General features: G+C 46.2%; 3 protein-coding genes across 10 annotated transcripts in view; 2 read left to right on the plus strand and 1 right to left on the minus strand.

The window, feature by feature from the left end:
• taok3a (TAO kinase 3a) overlaps nucleotides 1-6852 on the plus strand; it is a 46076-nt gene extending 39224 nt beyond the window's left edge. For all 8 annotated transcript variants that reach the window (XM_029161032.3, XM_029161027.3, XM_029161028.3 and 5 more), the window contains 6 exons: nucleotides 550-678; nucleotides 1602-1805; nucleotides 2376-2615; nucleotides 3079-3291; nucleotides 3634-3816; nucleotides 5546-6852. In XM_029161032.3, coding sequence (XP_029016865.1) covers nucleotides 550-678; nucleotides 1602-1805; nucleotides 2376-2615; nucleotides 3079-3291; nucleotides 3634-3816; nucleotides 5546-5716 — 1140 coding nt within the window. In that variant the 3' untranslated portion in view covers nucleotides 5717-6852. The remainder of the gene's footprint in view (nucleotides 1-549; nucleotides 679-1601; nucleotides 1806-2375; nucleotides 2616-3078; nucleotides 3292-3633; nucleotides 3817-5545) is intronic.
• A 487-nt stretch (nucleotides 6853-7339) lies between these two features.
• pebp1 (phosphatidylethanolamine binding protein 1) lies at nucleotides 7340-8759 on the minus strand. The gene is made up of 4 exons (XM_029161038.2): nucleotides 8533-8759; nucleotides 8137-8246; nucleotides 7866-7966; nucleotides 7340-7736 (listed from the first exon to the last, which is right to left on the minus strand). The coding sequence occupies exons 1-4, from the start codon at nucleotides 8665-8667 to the stop codon at nucleotides 7519-7521; spliced, it is 564 nt and encodes a 187-aa protein (XP_029016871.1). The 5' UTR covers nucleotides 8668-8759; the 3' UTR covers nucleotides 7340-7518.
• Nucleotides 8760-9739: 980 nt separating this feature from the next.
• On the plus strand, nucleotides 9740-14720 carry vsig10 (V-set and immunoglobulin domain containing 10). The gene is made up of 10 exons (XM_029161034.3): nucleotides 9740-9933; nucleotides 10023-10349; nucleotides 10968-11273; nucleotides 11793-12053; nucleotides 12192-12464; nucleotides 13384-13668; nucleotides 13809-13922; nucleotides 14053-14065; nucleotides 14222-14361; nucleotides 14444-14720. The coding sequence occupies exons 1-10, from the start codon at nucleotides 9879-9881 to the stop codon at nucleotides 14536-14538; spliced, it is 1869 nt and encodes a 622-aa protein (XP_029016867.1). The 5' UTR covers nucleotides 9740-9878; the 3' UTR covers nucleotides 14539-14720.
• Nucleotides 14721-15232: the final 512 nt, after the last annotated feature.

Consider the following 15232-nt stretch of genomic DNA (forward strand, 5'->3'; position numbering starts at 1 on the left):
GACATAACTTTGACCTGTTACTGTTATAACAATTATAACAATTTATTATATATTTATCATTATAATTATTCAAATTATGTAATTTGAATTCAAAGTCACTTTTAGTAAAATGTCTATAAACCAACTAATACTAACAAAAAGCTCTACATGTTAAACAGTGGCAGTTATCATATATTCATACTGTAGTTATCATCATTTAACAATAATGACTGGTAGAAATGGACCAAATACCAAAGTAATGTCTAATTTCTTGTGTCAAACCTCCAAAAACTCAAAGATAATTTATCAAGACATAAAATATAAAAAATCACCAAATGGTCAGTGTCACTGTAGAGTCTACAGTGTAGGCGCTTTGTGATTTTTGCTTGATATAAAATAAATGCAGACTCAGATTATCCTAGTAAACCTTGGGTTTAGCTGCTACAGGTTCCAGCAAAACGTAACTGTGCATGATCTCAGTTCAGTGTCAAGGCTGTAGGCTCTATTCAGCTCACCCTCCATGTTAAGCCCCTCACTCATGCTTTCTGCTGTTTGTGTATGTTCCCTTAGATGAAGACTGCGTTGGTGGATGAGAAAAAGTTCCAGCAGCAGATTGTGGCCCAGCAGAAGAAGGAGCTGACCACTTTTCTGGATAATCAAAAGAAACAGTACAAACTCTGCAAGGAGAAGATTAAGGAGGTGTGCCGCGTTCGTTGGTTTGCGTTTCACTGTGGATCAGCTTCTCTGGGGCTCATGGCCCCACATGCCTCTTACTGCTGAAGCAGTGCGTCAGAAGCGCTGTTAGGTCATTGGGCCTGCTCATTCTCTACCTACACGTTCATACAAACTAATCCATATGAGTGCAGCAGTTTGTGTGTTGAAACTTCGTTCAGAGAATCATCCTGTGGGCTGGAGTGTGATGTGCTGTGTTTTCAGTCAGGAGATAAGTAAGCAAAATTAGGTCAGCAGTTAAAAGAAAGCATCGCTGGCAGACAGAGATATTTGCCCACTAACTGAGGACTGTAGTGGAATTAGAAACCACGGAGACTGAGGATCAGGCTCATGTGTGAAGTGCATTAGTGCGAATTGTAGATTACTTTAAAACTCACGAAAGACGAAGAGAAAGCTCATACTGAGTAGGGACAGAATTGGTCCATTTATTATTATTATTATTATTATTATTAATATTAATATTAATATTAATATTAATATTAATATTAATATTATTATTATTATTATTATTATTATTATTATTATTATTATTATTATTATTATTATTATTATGTTCCTTTCATTATTTGGATTGAATCCCTAAAACATAGAAGCATGCAGCGCTTGCATGCAGTGGATCTTGCTCGGACTGTAAAACAATTATAATGTTGTCTGACAGAGAAGCTCTTGCTTTCACATTCAAAAACATGCAGTTTAGAAATCTGGTTATCAAAACAATTTATATATTAAATGGTTCCACTAGTTTAGACAAATGGTCATACTGTAGCTGATTTGACATTTGGTAAGGAATAATTGCCTGCAGTGATCCTAAAACTTTACTTTATTCCATCTTGTCAAAACTGTCTGTTATCAGTCGCTTTGCTTTGAACGTTTCTCACTTTTGGACACAGGAGATGAATGAAGACCACAGCACACCCAAAAAGGAGAAACAGGAGCGTCTTTCCAAGCACAAGGAGAACATGCAGCATTCCCAGGCCGAGGAGGAGGCCCATCTCCTGGCACAGCAAAGGGTTTTCTATGACCGGAACTGTCGTGCCTTCAAGCGCAAAGTCATGATTAAGAGGCATGACTTGGAGCAGGAGCAGATCAGAGAGGTATGAAGACACTGTATCCATCACACATTAAATAATCCAGAAATGAATGAATTAAAATAATGGTACAACAACTAAAGTCCACACAACCTATGTCCAGTTCAAGGTAAAGGTTGTTTCTAACTAGTTTGGGTAAACAGGGAAAAAAACAGTGTAGCTTTTCCTGAATAATTGCGCTCATTGTTCTTCAGATCTGTGAGGTGTTTCCTATTAACTATAAGGAGATTATTGCAGAATAAAGTAAGGCAAAAAATGTGCTAATCTGAAAAGCTGCTGTGTACATTTTTCAAGTCTTACTCTGTGGGAAAGCAAACATGCCAGTGTCTTACTTACGATGCTTACGTTGAAAATGAATGGAGCTGATTTAATGTGAGAAATGTATTGATTTTTTTCCAGCTGTTTATAACCGCAGCTAATGTTCTAAGCCTAAAATGAACGAAGACCAAAATTGATTCCTACAAGTGAGATTTTGAAAGTGAAATTGGAACCAAGCTGAACAGTCGATGCTAATCGACGGTGCCTAGGGGAAGTCATCCATACGTCCTCACCCTCCTTTTTCCGCCGGCCTTCTAGGAGCTGAACAAGAAAAAGACCCAGAAGGAGATGGAGCACGCCATGCTGATCCGCCACGATGAGACCACGCAGGAACTGGAGCAGCGGCAGCTCAAGACCCTGCAAAAGCTGCGAATGGACCTGATCCGGCTGCAGCACCAGACCGAGCTGGAGAACCAAATCGAGTACAACAACCGGCGCGAGCGCGAACTCCACCGCAAGCACGTGCTGGAGCTCCGGCAGCAGCCCAAAAATCTGAAAGTGAGTCCACACACACTACAGCTCTGTGGCTGAAGGCGTTTTAGCTGCTTGGATCCTGTCAGGAGGACATAGAGCTTAATGTGCAGGGTAACGACAGAAAGGAAATGCCTGTTTTAATGCATTTCTGAGTTGATTTATATTTTCCTTCTTTGAAAAGACTGCTGGATTCACCTCGAGGATGGCGCAAGCCATGAGCAACATCTTTTGTGTTTCGGGTAGTTTTTGATAATCCTGTGATGCAATGTCGATGCAATGTTAAATTGGCAAGAATGTTGAAAACATACAAAACATGTCATCTCTGAATGTGACTGAACGCCTGAGTAATAGGCCAAAGACCAGGATTGGGACTTTTGTTTGTGTGTTCTATGCCCTGTGACCTTTAGTGTTCAGTAACAGAGTTCTCGCTTTAAGACGCGGGTAGAACGTGAAACTGTTTAACTCTCACTCACTCTTGCTGCACCAGGCCTTGGAGATGCAGATCAAGAAGCAGTTCCAGGACACGTGCAAGGTGCAGACCAAGCAGTACAAGGCCCTGCGCCACCACCAGATGGAAGTCACGCCCAAGGCTGAGCACAAGACGGTGCTGAAGGCGCTGAAGGATGAGCAGACACGCAAGCTGGCCATCCTGGCCGAGCAGTACGAGCAGAGCATCAACGAGATGATGGCCTCACAAGCGGTGAGCGCAGGCACACGGTCTTTATTACCATAGTCAGGATGTGAGGTCTTTCCCCGCTCGGTGCTAATGAATTTAAATGTTTCCTCTGCCTTTTTTTGTTTTCTGCTTTTTCCAACTTTCTCAAACCTTTGACCCTCCCTCCCCTTCACACTGTGTCCCTGCTGCCCTTCTACTTTCTTATTCATTCATTGCCCCCTTCCCTGCTTTCTCCTGACTCTATTCCCTCTTTCTCTCCTTCTGTGTGACATATCCATGTACCCACACCCCGCTCTCTTCTCCACTCTCTATCTGTGTCTTTGTACCTCCCTCTCCCCTGTTGCGTTCCATGGTCGGCTGTGTCAGCTGCGTCTGGACGAGGCCCAGGAAGCCGAGTGCCAGGCCCTGAGGCAGCAGCTGCAGCAGGAGATGGAGCTGCTCAATGCCTATCAGAGCAAGATCAAGATGCAGACCGAAGCTCAGCACGAGCGCGAGCAGCAGAAGCTGGAGCAGAAGGTGTCGCTGCGCCGAGCTCACCTGGAACAAAAGGTAGGAGTCAATTGAAGGGGGTGTTTTAAACTGGGGCTTCATCACAAATCCAAGACCAACAAAAGTTCAAAACACGTTTTCTTCTCTAACTGATGCATTGTTTGAAATTGAATCGGGCTTTTTTCCCGCCAGTATCTCAATGACCTAAAGTAAAGAAACCTGACTTGGAAATCAATAGACTAGGATATGAATTAAAATACAATCACACCACAGCTCTGACATTTGACCAGACCACGATCCTCAAGCAAACAGCTCTGGACCCGTATTAGCATCCACCTCAGGAGGTGAGGCAGTGAAAGACAGCCCTGACAAACACTCATGAGTTCACAAACAGACACATCACACAGACACACAGCGAGACATGCTTCTTCATAACAACACACACTGAATACAGCTGTTTCATCAGGTGCTTGTGTGTGTGCTTGGTACATGTCGCTTCATTTTGAGTGTTTTTATTTCATAATAATTTCTTATGTAATACAATAGGATGTGTTGTTATTGACTTTGGGATGTGTTGCAGGCGGCTGCCGTTGGTACTTTCTCGTAGTCCTAATTTGGTTACAGGACCACGCTGATGGGAACAAACCTTTGATGTGACTGCTCATGCAGCCTGCCATGTATACTAATGTAATGAGATTAGCACGGCCCAGCATGCCTCCTTCCAAACTGACCGACGTCATCGCTACAGTCTAGTAGACAGCCCTCAGACAACAAAGGAAGAGATAGTTGAAATGCCGCCCTGATCCAGTTCTGCTGGGTCCAGCGCAGCCTGCGTGGGCCGTGGTGGTCTGTCGCCATCTCCTGGCTGCATCCGGATCTGCGCTCTGGCTCTGGGATGATGTCATGGTTTCAGAAGCACTATTGTCCTCTGGTTCGGTTCATGGTCAGAGTCTGGAGTCTTCTGTGCATGCTCAGTACTTGGCTTCATTGCCGTATTGCGCCATGCAGTGCTTTGTCTGCACCTGTGGATGTGGCTGCTGAGTTAATGCGGGTGTTGGGCTGAAAAAAATGCCACCACGAACACCGCGACTGATTAATACGACCAAATACGCACAAGCCGTCCCTGTACAGAACAATGCACCTGTGCCACTCTTAACTCATCAGCCATAAATTAGAGGAAACTGACTGGGCGAGCTCTGCAGGGTAATGAAAACCAAGGCATTAATCAAACAGCTGTGAGGTTAAAGTCTGACTGTCGCCGAACTGTTGGAGGCTGCAGTCTGTCCTCTGGTTACTGGTCTGCAACTATTTTTTGTCTTTGTCATATGTGACAACTTTCATTATTTTCATTTTAGAAACTGTTAATTGTATTTAAAGATACATTACAGTATGGTGTCTGCTCCCATATTATACAATGATTATAGCATGTGATTTATCCGATACAGCACATGAGCCTCAGATTTTATTACACTGTTACTTTGTTTACTTGAAGTAAAGCTTTAGATTTTCACCCAAACTAAGATCCAGACCAAGCTGTTTCACCTTTTAGTACTGATTTGGACTTTGTCTGGTAAAATATTTGTTTTATTTATCTTTCATAAAATATCTCTTAGAAGCTAAGTTTATATTTAAAGAAATAAGCATATACAATATTCCCAGATCCATAAATCCTGGTTAATCAGGAAATACAAATCTCTCTGGTAATGAACTGAGCTTCTTTCATAGCAGTAAGTGTTTCTCAGCGTGTTAAGCCGGGGCCTGTCTTGCTCTCCTGTTGTTGCTGCTGCAGATTGAAGAGGAGCTGCTTTCCCTTCAGAAGGAGCGAACCGACCGGATCAAACACCTGCTGGAGCGCCAGGAGCGGGAGATCGACAGCTTCGACATGGAGAGCATGCGGCTGGGCTTCGGCAACCTGGGAGCGCTGGGCCCGTTGGACTTTCCCAAGGACGACTACAGATGAGGGGCCGCCGCCCTGCTGCCGCCTGCTCTCGTGGTCCCCAGGCGCCCGACTGCCTCAGAACACTCAGAACTCTCCTCTCTCCCGTTACCTGACCTGACAGTGCAGGCGTTCACTGCTGCTGACACCCTCACACAAACGCAGAAAATCGGCTCCAGATGGTTTCTGGGGCCGCTCAGATCAGAGCTGATAACAGTTTAAGGTGCCCCCCCAAACCCACCTCCTCCTCCTCCTCCTCGCGCGTCTCGTGGTGTCACAAGGTGATAAAAAAATGCTGGATAACTTCCTGTAGTTGTCTTTTTTTTGTACGAATAATGATAACGTAGTCACAGTGTTTTCTGTTTCTTGTGCAATGACGGCACTTTTGGTGCAACTAAAAGTGGAAATGAGAGAAGGAGGGAGAGAAAACTGAGGAGCAGAGTCTACAACCGTGCATTTTTAGAGCTCGTTCTGTTTTTTAAGTTTGTTTTTCAGTCTCAAGTCAAGCGATCCTTCCGCAGCCGCTCCTCTGCACTGCTTCTCTGAAATGCTTCTGGTGTTTATTCATCAGGGCATTTTATGGAAAATTTGAATAATTTGATACTGAGAGAAAAATGTTATGATGTACATACAGGTACACTTACAGTATAATAAATGTGACTTATTGGAGTAAATTTACTGATGGAAGGGTGATTCATGGTACTCGATGTGTATCGTACTGATTTCTCTGCACTGGCAGCCAATGTGAATAATAATAATAATACATGTGACACGTGAATTCCCAGCTAGCACAAAGGGCTTCATGGGGGGCGGGGGGACTTGTATTTTGTGTATAGATGGATTTATGGAGAGCTTTTACTTATTTTCGTATTGTATTTTAACCGTCACTCAAATCAAAAAAATAATTTTTAAAGCGCTTTTTTTCCTTCCCCTCCTCAAATCATATCGGAGGCCCAGAGGGCTATCAATGGAATTCTCATTACTTATTTTTTTTTTTTTTTTGCTTTACACAACTTTCAAACTGTGTAATTTCTTATAAACCAGACCAGTATGATGCTTTATTGTTGCATGCACTTTAATTTTTCCAGGTTAAAAGAAAGCATGAATCTGTCAGAGCTTTTAATTATATTTGTAAATAAAGTGCTCATCACACAACCTAAGGATGCGTAACTACATATATTATACTGGCAAATCCACATCAATTGCATCAGGTTTTTAAGTACAGCATTTTACCACACCTGCTGAAAAGCTCCAATCTGTGACCTTTGAACTGACAATATGTTCAGCCAAGTCTTATCAGTCTCGGTGCAGAAGCAGCCAGCTAGAAACAAATATTGTATCGTACAAGTGCAGAAATGGGTAATTGAGTGGAGTTCATGGGAGTTACTCCTGCCTGCAAACCTCTGACCTTAGTCACACCACTGATAGATTTGTCAACGGTATATTAACAGATTAGTGATTAGTTCCTGTTTCCACTTTAACAAAATTAATTTAGACGCAGTCTACCTCTGAGGCTTTATTAGCAAAAGATGTAGGAACTAAACTGAAACCTAATATGCAACATGGTGTTTACTTAAACGTTTGTGCAGACTTTAACTTTATAGAATAATTATTTTATTTTATTGAGAATCTGGGTCAACAAAACCATTTCAGTGTTTAACAGATTTATTGCAGGTAAGTACAGGTGGCATCACTGTAAGTTTTGACACTGCATGGAATTCAACACGATCATCCAGTGGCATATTTGCAGAAATTGTAGATTTTTTACAACAGTGGGAATTTTCTGCGTGAGGATCCCTAGTGCATACTGCGTTAGTCGAGTCCTTTTATTTTCCAGACAGCTGCTCGTAGAGTTTGGGGACGTAGCTGTCCCACTGGGCCTGGTAGCAGTTTCCTGCTATTGGAGCTCCCAGCTTGTATTTCTGCCTGAAGTTTTGGATCTTGAATTTGCCACGACCGTCTCCAGAGCGATTGGTGAGAACGGGCTCCGAGCAAGACAGGCTGCCTGGCTGCTCGTAGACCAGCCACACGTACCTGTGGAGACCTGAGGGCAACGGACGGGCTTATAGGCTCGTTTTACATAGTCCTGAATATCATTTGTCATAATTGTATGAGGCATTGTGTCAAATTCCAAAACCGGCTGAACTGCTCAAACTATCAGCTTGTGTCTTACCTGTGCCCTTGGGGGGACCAGAACCAACGTAGTCCGACAAGACGCAGCCAGATGACACATCATTCCCCTTCATGTTGACCACCAGAAAGTGGTGCCACTCCCTGTGTTGAAAGGCAAAACATGTCATTTTGTGTCCTGACCTAAATAACCTCCCTCTGCACTGATTCCGTCACGTTACGTGCTTCTGTGCTCAGATGTCCAAATCTAAAACTCTGAGGATCAGGCGGCTGCGACGCCTCCATGATCTGCTCAACATCAGTTCTGTTCTCACCGGAACTTGGGCTCATTCCTGCTGGGAGCATCAGGGTCGGTCAGGGCAAGAGTGTACAGTTTACTGGCGTCGCATCCGTCCCACTCGAGGCAGGTGGGTCGACTCTGCACCTGAACACAGACAGGTGGCGTGGTTTAGGGTTAACGGGCAGGTTGCGTGGGGTCAGGCGCGTTGGCCACCAGGGGGCGCTGTTCGCCCGCTGTAGCGTCTGCAGACCTGCGGGGCTCGTTATATAACAGCCCAACGTACACATTTACACGCACTCAGTTACCAACGATCCTTCATGAAGCCGATAACATTTTAGTGTTTACTCAAAGAAACGTTTGTTAGCATGACGCTGGTAACGCGCCGTTTAGGCTAGCGCATGTTAGCTAGCTGGGCTGCTAGCGCGCTAACCTGCGTGGGGGTGAGCACTTTGCCAAGTTCGTCGACTTCCACAGAGCCGTATTTCACAGTCAGGGGTTGCGCTGGCTTCTCCTCGACCTCCTGCAGTGCGAGGGATCCGCTCCACTGGCTTAAGTCCACGGGCATCTTGACGCGCAGTCCGGTGGCAAACGCTGCTGTGTTTGAGAAACGTTACCACACAAATCCTGCCAAAGGTGCTGCGTTCACGTAACGCAGGAACACCAAATGTTGGTTGTTTGGTGAGAAGATAAACAATCGGAAACCAAAATATATACTTTGTATCTAGTTCGTTTAAGATTTATTCAGTAAATGTTAGTAAAATTGCAATAAAATACAACTCAGTAACTAATCAACTTAGTGAGTTATTAACTGTATGTTCCTGTTTGGCACTCGGGGCTTATAGTGACAGGAATAATCAATCACCATAGTTTGTTAATTCATCTACAAACCATAAGAGATGTTCTTTAACTTATAGATGCTTTTTGTTCAGAACAATTACTTTTTCCAAAAGTTCTAACCAGTCCATAAACGTCACATTCATCACCGACAGTGCGTTACCAGTAGAGAGCGTTGCTTTCAGACATTAATTGCAGTTGGATTAAATGCCCGTCAGTCAAGGCACGTGTCCTGAGCTGAGCCCTCCTCCACCTTATATGCTCCATTATCGCTTTCTTTATCCGGACGTCCTGTTTTTATTGAGCAGGGTCTAACAATGGCAGGACTGTTCCCCTGAGTGTTATCTAATTTACTGCAGCAGTTTCAGGTGGGTGCCTGTAACTAATAAACCCCCAGGTTTGATTAGACAGAGTACCACATCCATTTACATTCAGTTAATGTCAGTTATTGATGACAGAAAGTTTAGTCAAACTCAGATGATGTTAGACACACTTAACACCAGGTTTTGCTGCCTTAAAGTTGTGCTGTCCTGTTTCTGCTCTACATAAACCACAAAATCAGAATCACCATCTGTTTGATTTCAATCAAAAGGGACATATTTTCCACGCCGGGAAATCATTTTGTAATTATGAGTGAAAATAGGATGACAGAAACCTGAAATAAAACACTGGAATAAAAAAAATGTGTTCCCGTACCTTTAAGCAGGTAAGTTCGGGGCGTGGTTTCCGGGCATTTCCGGAGCAGCGTGCTCCAGTAAACAAACACTAACCTGCCGTAAGACCCTCCTATCCGCGGCGTCGCCGTGACTGATGATGGGCGGACCGGCGGCCGCCGTGATGCTGTGCGTTACACACAGGTTCTCACAGATGAACTAGTCCGACAGGTTCGGTCAGGATGCGCGTTTAACTCACTTTCTCTCAGGGCGATGTAGGGAAGTTAACATGAAGACGCTCGTGTGTGTAGCGCTGCTGCTGCAGCTCTGCGTGTTCGCAGCAGGTGAGTGTGTGTCGCGGTAACGGAGCCTCCAGGTAACGAACAGGTGAGCGCCAACATCATCCTGACGCGGTTCTTTGTCTTCGTCAAAGCGGCGGGTTCGGGCGATGCCTCCGCGGACGCGTCCCTGTCAGCCGCGCCGGGCCGCCTCGTCTTACTTCCGTGTAACACCACCGGCGGCGCCACGCCGTCTCTAACGGCGTGGACGAAGAACGGGCGTGAGGTGATCCGAAGCGGGGGCTCCACCCCGGGGACCCCCGGGGGCTCCAGCGCCGCGGACCCGCAGCGCCTCACGGTGCTGGAGAGCGGCAGCCTGCGCATCGCGGCGGCGGCGCCTGGGGACGAGGGCTCCTACCTGTGCAACGCCACGTTACCTGGCGGCGCCGTGGTCCAGGCACGCGTCCAGCTTCAAGTGACCAGTAAGTGGACGAGGCCAGTGCGCTGCGCCGCTGGGAGCGTCTCTACCAGCGGTCACAAACTGGTTCTTCAACATGACTGACTGGTTTTAGTCGAGGAAACAGGCGAGTTTCACTTTGCGCAAATTGAACTCACTGTTTATGGTCGTTCCAACGAACCGAAACCACCAAGCGGGTGGACGTAGAAACGTCAGTACCAGTCTGGTCCAGGTGTGTTCCACAGATTGTGCAAGAAATTCCGTCAAAGACTATTTGTAGTTCCAGTAACAGGTGCTGCTGATTGAATCACTTCGTCTGCAGTTCATCCGTACTTATCAGTAGGTTCCGCTGTAGTTCTGACCGTGACCACTGTTTAGATTATAACAAGCATTTCTGCGTTGTTTCTGACGTCATGTGTTGCTTTTGGTATCACACTAACACACTGTGTTCACACTGATTGAGATCAGTTTAAGTCCATGTCTGTGGTTGACATACCGGTTCTGTTCATGAGCTGCCATTAAATTAAATAAGATTCTAACGAGAGCATCATACTGTAGGTCGCTGAGGCCTGAAAGGGCTCCAGCGTGGCTCTGGTCTCACATCTTGACTTGCTCCTCATTTATTTCTGCTGTTTTTTTTTAGGTGGTCCAGAAAACGTCTCCACGTCCATCGGTCCTGCCATCACTCTGCCCAACGGCACGCTGGCCGCCGTGCGCGGGTCCAGCGTGCACCTGAACTGCTCCGGCTCCTCGTACCCGTCCCAGCAGCTGACCTGGGCCTTCAGGGGCGCCGCCTACAGCAACGAGTCTCTGGCTTCGACGTCTGGACCCAGGCTGCTGTGGAGGATAGACAACATCGAGCCCGGTTCTCAGGGAGTGTACAGCTGCGTGGCCAAGAATCCTGTGTCAAATGAGACCGTCATTCAGAGCACGGAGCTGCTGGTTTACTGTAAGTACCCACAGGTGACGTTTATCAACTGGTTCAGGAAACGTGAACGCGTTTGTTTCTAAACCAGCGTCACGGTGTAGTGTTTAGTGTTAAAGCTGTAAAAACCGAACCATCCTGATCACAGCCGAGCTTAAGTGGATGAATAACACACAGCTTCATGCTCGGAGGAGAAAACAAACAGAAACTGCAGGGCTGTCGAGCCGTGTCTCAGCTGAGACTAGTGGAAAGCAGATGATATCACGGAGAAGCCTCACGGTTTTCAATCCTGTACTTGATGTTTGCATAGCTGCTGCGTCGACAAACTAAAACTGACCAGTGAATAAACCCAATAACCGGTTTTGCTTAAAACCTAGAAACTGTATATCAAAGGAATCTTAAAGCCAAAAACCACAGGTTTAATGGTGGTATTACTATCGAATACACCAGTGAGTTCTGAGGAGGCAGTAATAACCAGTTATGGTAGAAAATGGCTCCAGTAACGCAACACTGTGGGTCTTTACTGGTTCTGGTTCTGCCTAGACGTCCCAGAGCGTCCTGCCAAGTGTCTGGGTGTGGAACCTGTGGACCTCTCGCAGCTGCAGCTCAACTGCACCTGGGCCGGAGCGTACCCCACCCCGAGGCTGCGCTGGGAGGCCGACCGAGTCTTAAAGGCGGCGCCCACGGAGCAGCTGCTGCTGAACCTGACCCGCTCCCAGCTGCTGCACGGGCCTACACTCAGGTGCATGGCTGAGCATCCGGCCCTGGCTCCAGGGAAGGAGCAGCTGTGTTCACTCACCCTCAGTAAGCACGTTCTGCAGAAGCAGCCTCGTAGCACTCGAGAATTGGTTTTGGGCTTTTTTTACTAGAGAGTCACATCCACAGACAGACGATGACCATAAGAAGCATGAACATGAGTCAGTGGTTTCCTGCTCTTTGTAGAAGCCTCGGACCGACACCCCGACTGCTTCTGGGAGAGAGCCTGGGGCCCGGCTCAGGCCCAGGTCACCTGCAGCTGGTTGGGCTTGTATCCTCCACCACAGCTGCGCTGGGAGGGAGGCCTCACACAGCAGGTGGCCGCCTGGAAAGTGTTAGCGCTGACGAACAACCTGACGGTGACGCTGAACCAGTCGCAGCTGGGCCTCAGGGAGAGGGTGACGTGCACGGCCAGGCACATCCTGAGCCCAGAGGAGAGGTCCTGTTCACTGAACATCAGTAAGTATGGAACACGTGTCCTGATGTGGACCTGCTGAGGCTAATGTGGGTTCACAGTCTAAATAGTAAAGGTAAAAGCTAGATAGTAAAGTCTAAATAGTAAAGCTCAGTGTTCTTAGTTGCTTTTGCTCTTTTGCAATATCTACATTAGTGCTGTCATGATACCAACATTTTGTTTCCGATACTGTTGATTCCTTCCATACGCAAAAAATGTCATTCCTTCTATCCAGACGTGGGTGCCTGTAACATGGGGCAGTTAAATGTCTAGAACTTCCCTGTGCGCTTATTCTTTCTACCGTCGCCGTGCTGTGTTGAATGTTCCATGGATTATTTGCAATAGATCAACAAACCCATACGTTAAACGCTGCTGTCTGGTTGTCAGGTCACGCTGGAGAAAGAAAAGCACTGGATTCCAGCGCTCCCTGACAGACGCTGACTGATCCTGAATAGTTTCATGCTCAGTTGTTTTAAAGCTGAAGTACTGTCGTGTAGCACTTTGCACCCCTGGTTCGTTCACGTGTTGCGGTGACTGTCGGAGCGGCCGTTCTCTTCCGCGCTGCCTTCTCCCCTCTCTCCAACGTCGTGCAACCCTAACCTAGAGATTAGATCTGTACCTGAGAAGAATTCAAATATAATCAAGGGTGTTTTGCATGATTAATGTGCTTGTCACTAGTTGACTTAAGATTTAAGCTGCCTATTAGCTGTGTTTGCATTTCTGAGGCACAGCCCGAGGCGCAGTGTGGCACATGGTGTGGGTCACTGAGTGGAAGTGTTGTCGTCACAGGGAGGGAGCGTGTGGCACAGTCCACGCCTGCATCGACTGATGAGCCTTACATCGCTCCCACAGGGCCCAGCTGGAATAAAGGCACTTTGGACACACTTTGTTTCAAACTTGAATGCGTTTCGTGTCCTCCCCCAGCGGCTCCGTACCCTCGAGGCGACCCCATCGCCGCGGCCGTGGAGGCGTCGAGCGTGACTCTGACCTGCACCGAGGCCACGTCCAGCCCTCCCGCAAACACCACGTGGAGGATCGGCGTCAAGCAGGAGGAAGTGACGCCCGGGTCCAAGTACGTGGTGTCGGCTGAGGGGGCGGACGTCAAGCTGACCATCCTCAACGTCACCATGGAGGACGCCGGCTTCTACTTCTGCCGCAGCGAGAACGCCGTGGGCGTCGTGGCGCTGGAGGTCCACCTCACCGTGAAGGGTGCGTTGAGCCGGGCTGGAGGGAGGCGAACTTTGACTCCAGGCACAGGCGGTGCAGCCTGAGGAATGCTGCACAACCTGCTGCCCCACCTTTCTTCCCGCTCCATAATCTTTGGCTGTGGTTTCGTTTTGTGCCGCCAGCTTCCTCTGTGAACACGGGCGCCATCATCGGGACCTTCATAGCCCTGCTCATCATCGTGGCCACCTTCGTCTTGGCCAAAACCTTCTACTCCCAGCGGCACCAAATCTGCCTGGGTAACGTCTGCACTCAGTTTTACAAAGATAAATAATCAAAAGTCACAAAAGCGTTTTCTGCGTTTTGTGAAAGACGTCCACTGTATAAAGTTTAATATGTGCTTATTGTTTGTTCATGTGTGTTTTTCAGGAGGTGGCTTTGGGTAAGTTTCCCACATTTATTTATCTTTTATATGCTGCATGTTTTAGTAATGCAATAATAATAATAATAAATTATATATAATAGAATATTATAAAACTGTTTCTGTCTTTTCTTCTAAGACAAATTATTCTGCTGATGTCCTGTTTCTGTTCTCCAGACAACTGAGCGACGGAGGGGACGTGTTGAATCTGGTGGATTCAGACGACGAGCAGATGTTTCAGGACTCGGTTCCTCAGCTGCCGCCGGTAACAAACGGGGGTCCCACAACACTGGTCCAGATACACAGGATGCCATTGAGTACGTCGTCAGGGCGGCACATTGACTGATTTACTATTTACTTCATTTGGCAACAGAAAAATATTTGGCTCTCCTTTTTTAGGTGATCACGAGGATTCAGAAGCAGCAGACACAAGTCCACAGCAGCTGGAAGACACGGCAGAAGCAGAAGAGCCAGTAGATCTTGTATCATATTAGGTGTTGGTGTTTTACATAAGCTCCCAGTGAGAATGTGACAAGATGTGAAAAAATACCCCTTTTATTGTTGTATTTTTAAAAAAATCAGGGTTTAGACATTTTGTACATCTGTTAGATTTTTTTGTACAGTGTTTTGAATGTGTGACTTTAATGGAGTAAAAACAGCTGTTTCAACACTGTGATTCTTGGAGTCTTTTGCAGTGAGACAGTGATTAATGCCGTGCACCTGCAGCCTATAATAAATACAAAGCATTTACACGGTGTCTCTGTGCGTAGCATCTAAGAGCTGATGCTATTTTAAAAATGTGGTGGAGTCAGATTGATGCTTACGTTGTGAGAAACAGCTGTAAAAGGTCATTTCTCAGTTTCTGTAGGAAGCTGTCATCAAGTCGACAATTCTGCAATATGCTGTATGTATTAACGGGCACTGCAGTGAATTATATTAGCAAATGTCTGGGTTCTGACTAAATCTAATGGTTAGTTAAGATCAAAGCGTAAAATAAATAAAAAATCACGAGTTGTACACAGTATCAAATTAATCAATTTGGATTTAATCAATAAATTCAGATGAAGTCTACATTACAACAATGTGTTGTACTTTATAAATGTTATATTTGATATTTTTGAAGCAGATGACAATGTCCAGTTTCGTTTAAAGCCCTTTCACTGGAAGCACAGTGAGCAGATGTAATCA

This window comes from Betta splendens, chromosome 9 (assembly GCF_900634795.4).
Source record: "Betta splendens chromosome 9, fBetSpl5.4, whole genome shotgun sequence".
Classification (NCBI taxonomy): Eukaryota; Metazoa; Chordata; class Actinopteri; order Anabantiformes; family Osphronemidae; genus Betta; species Betta splendens.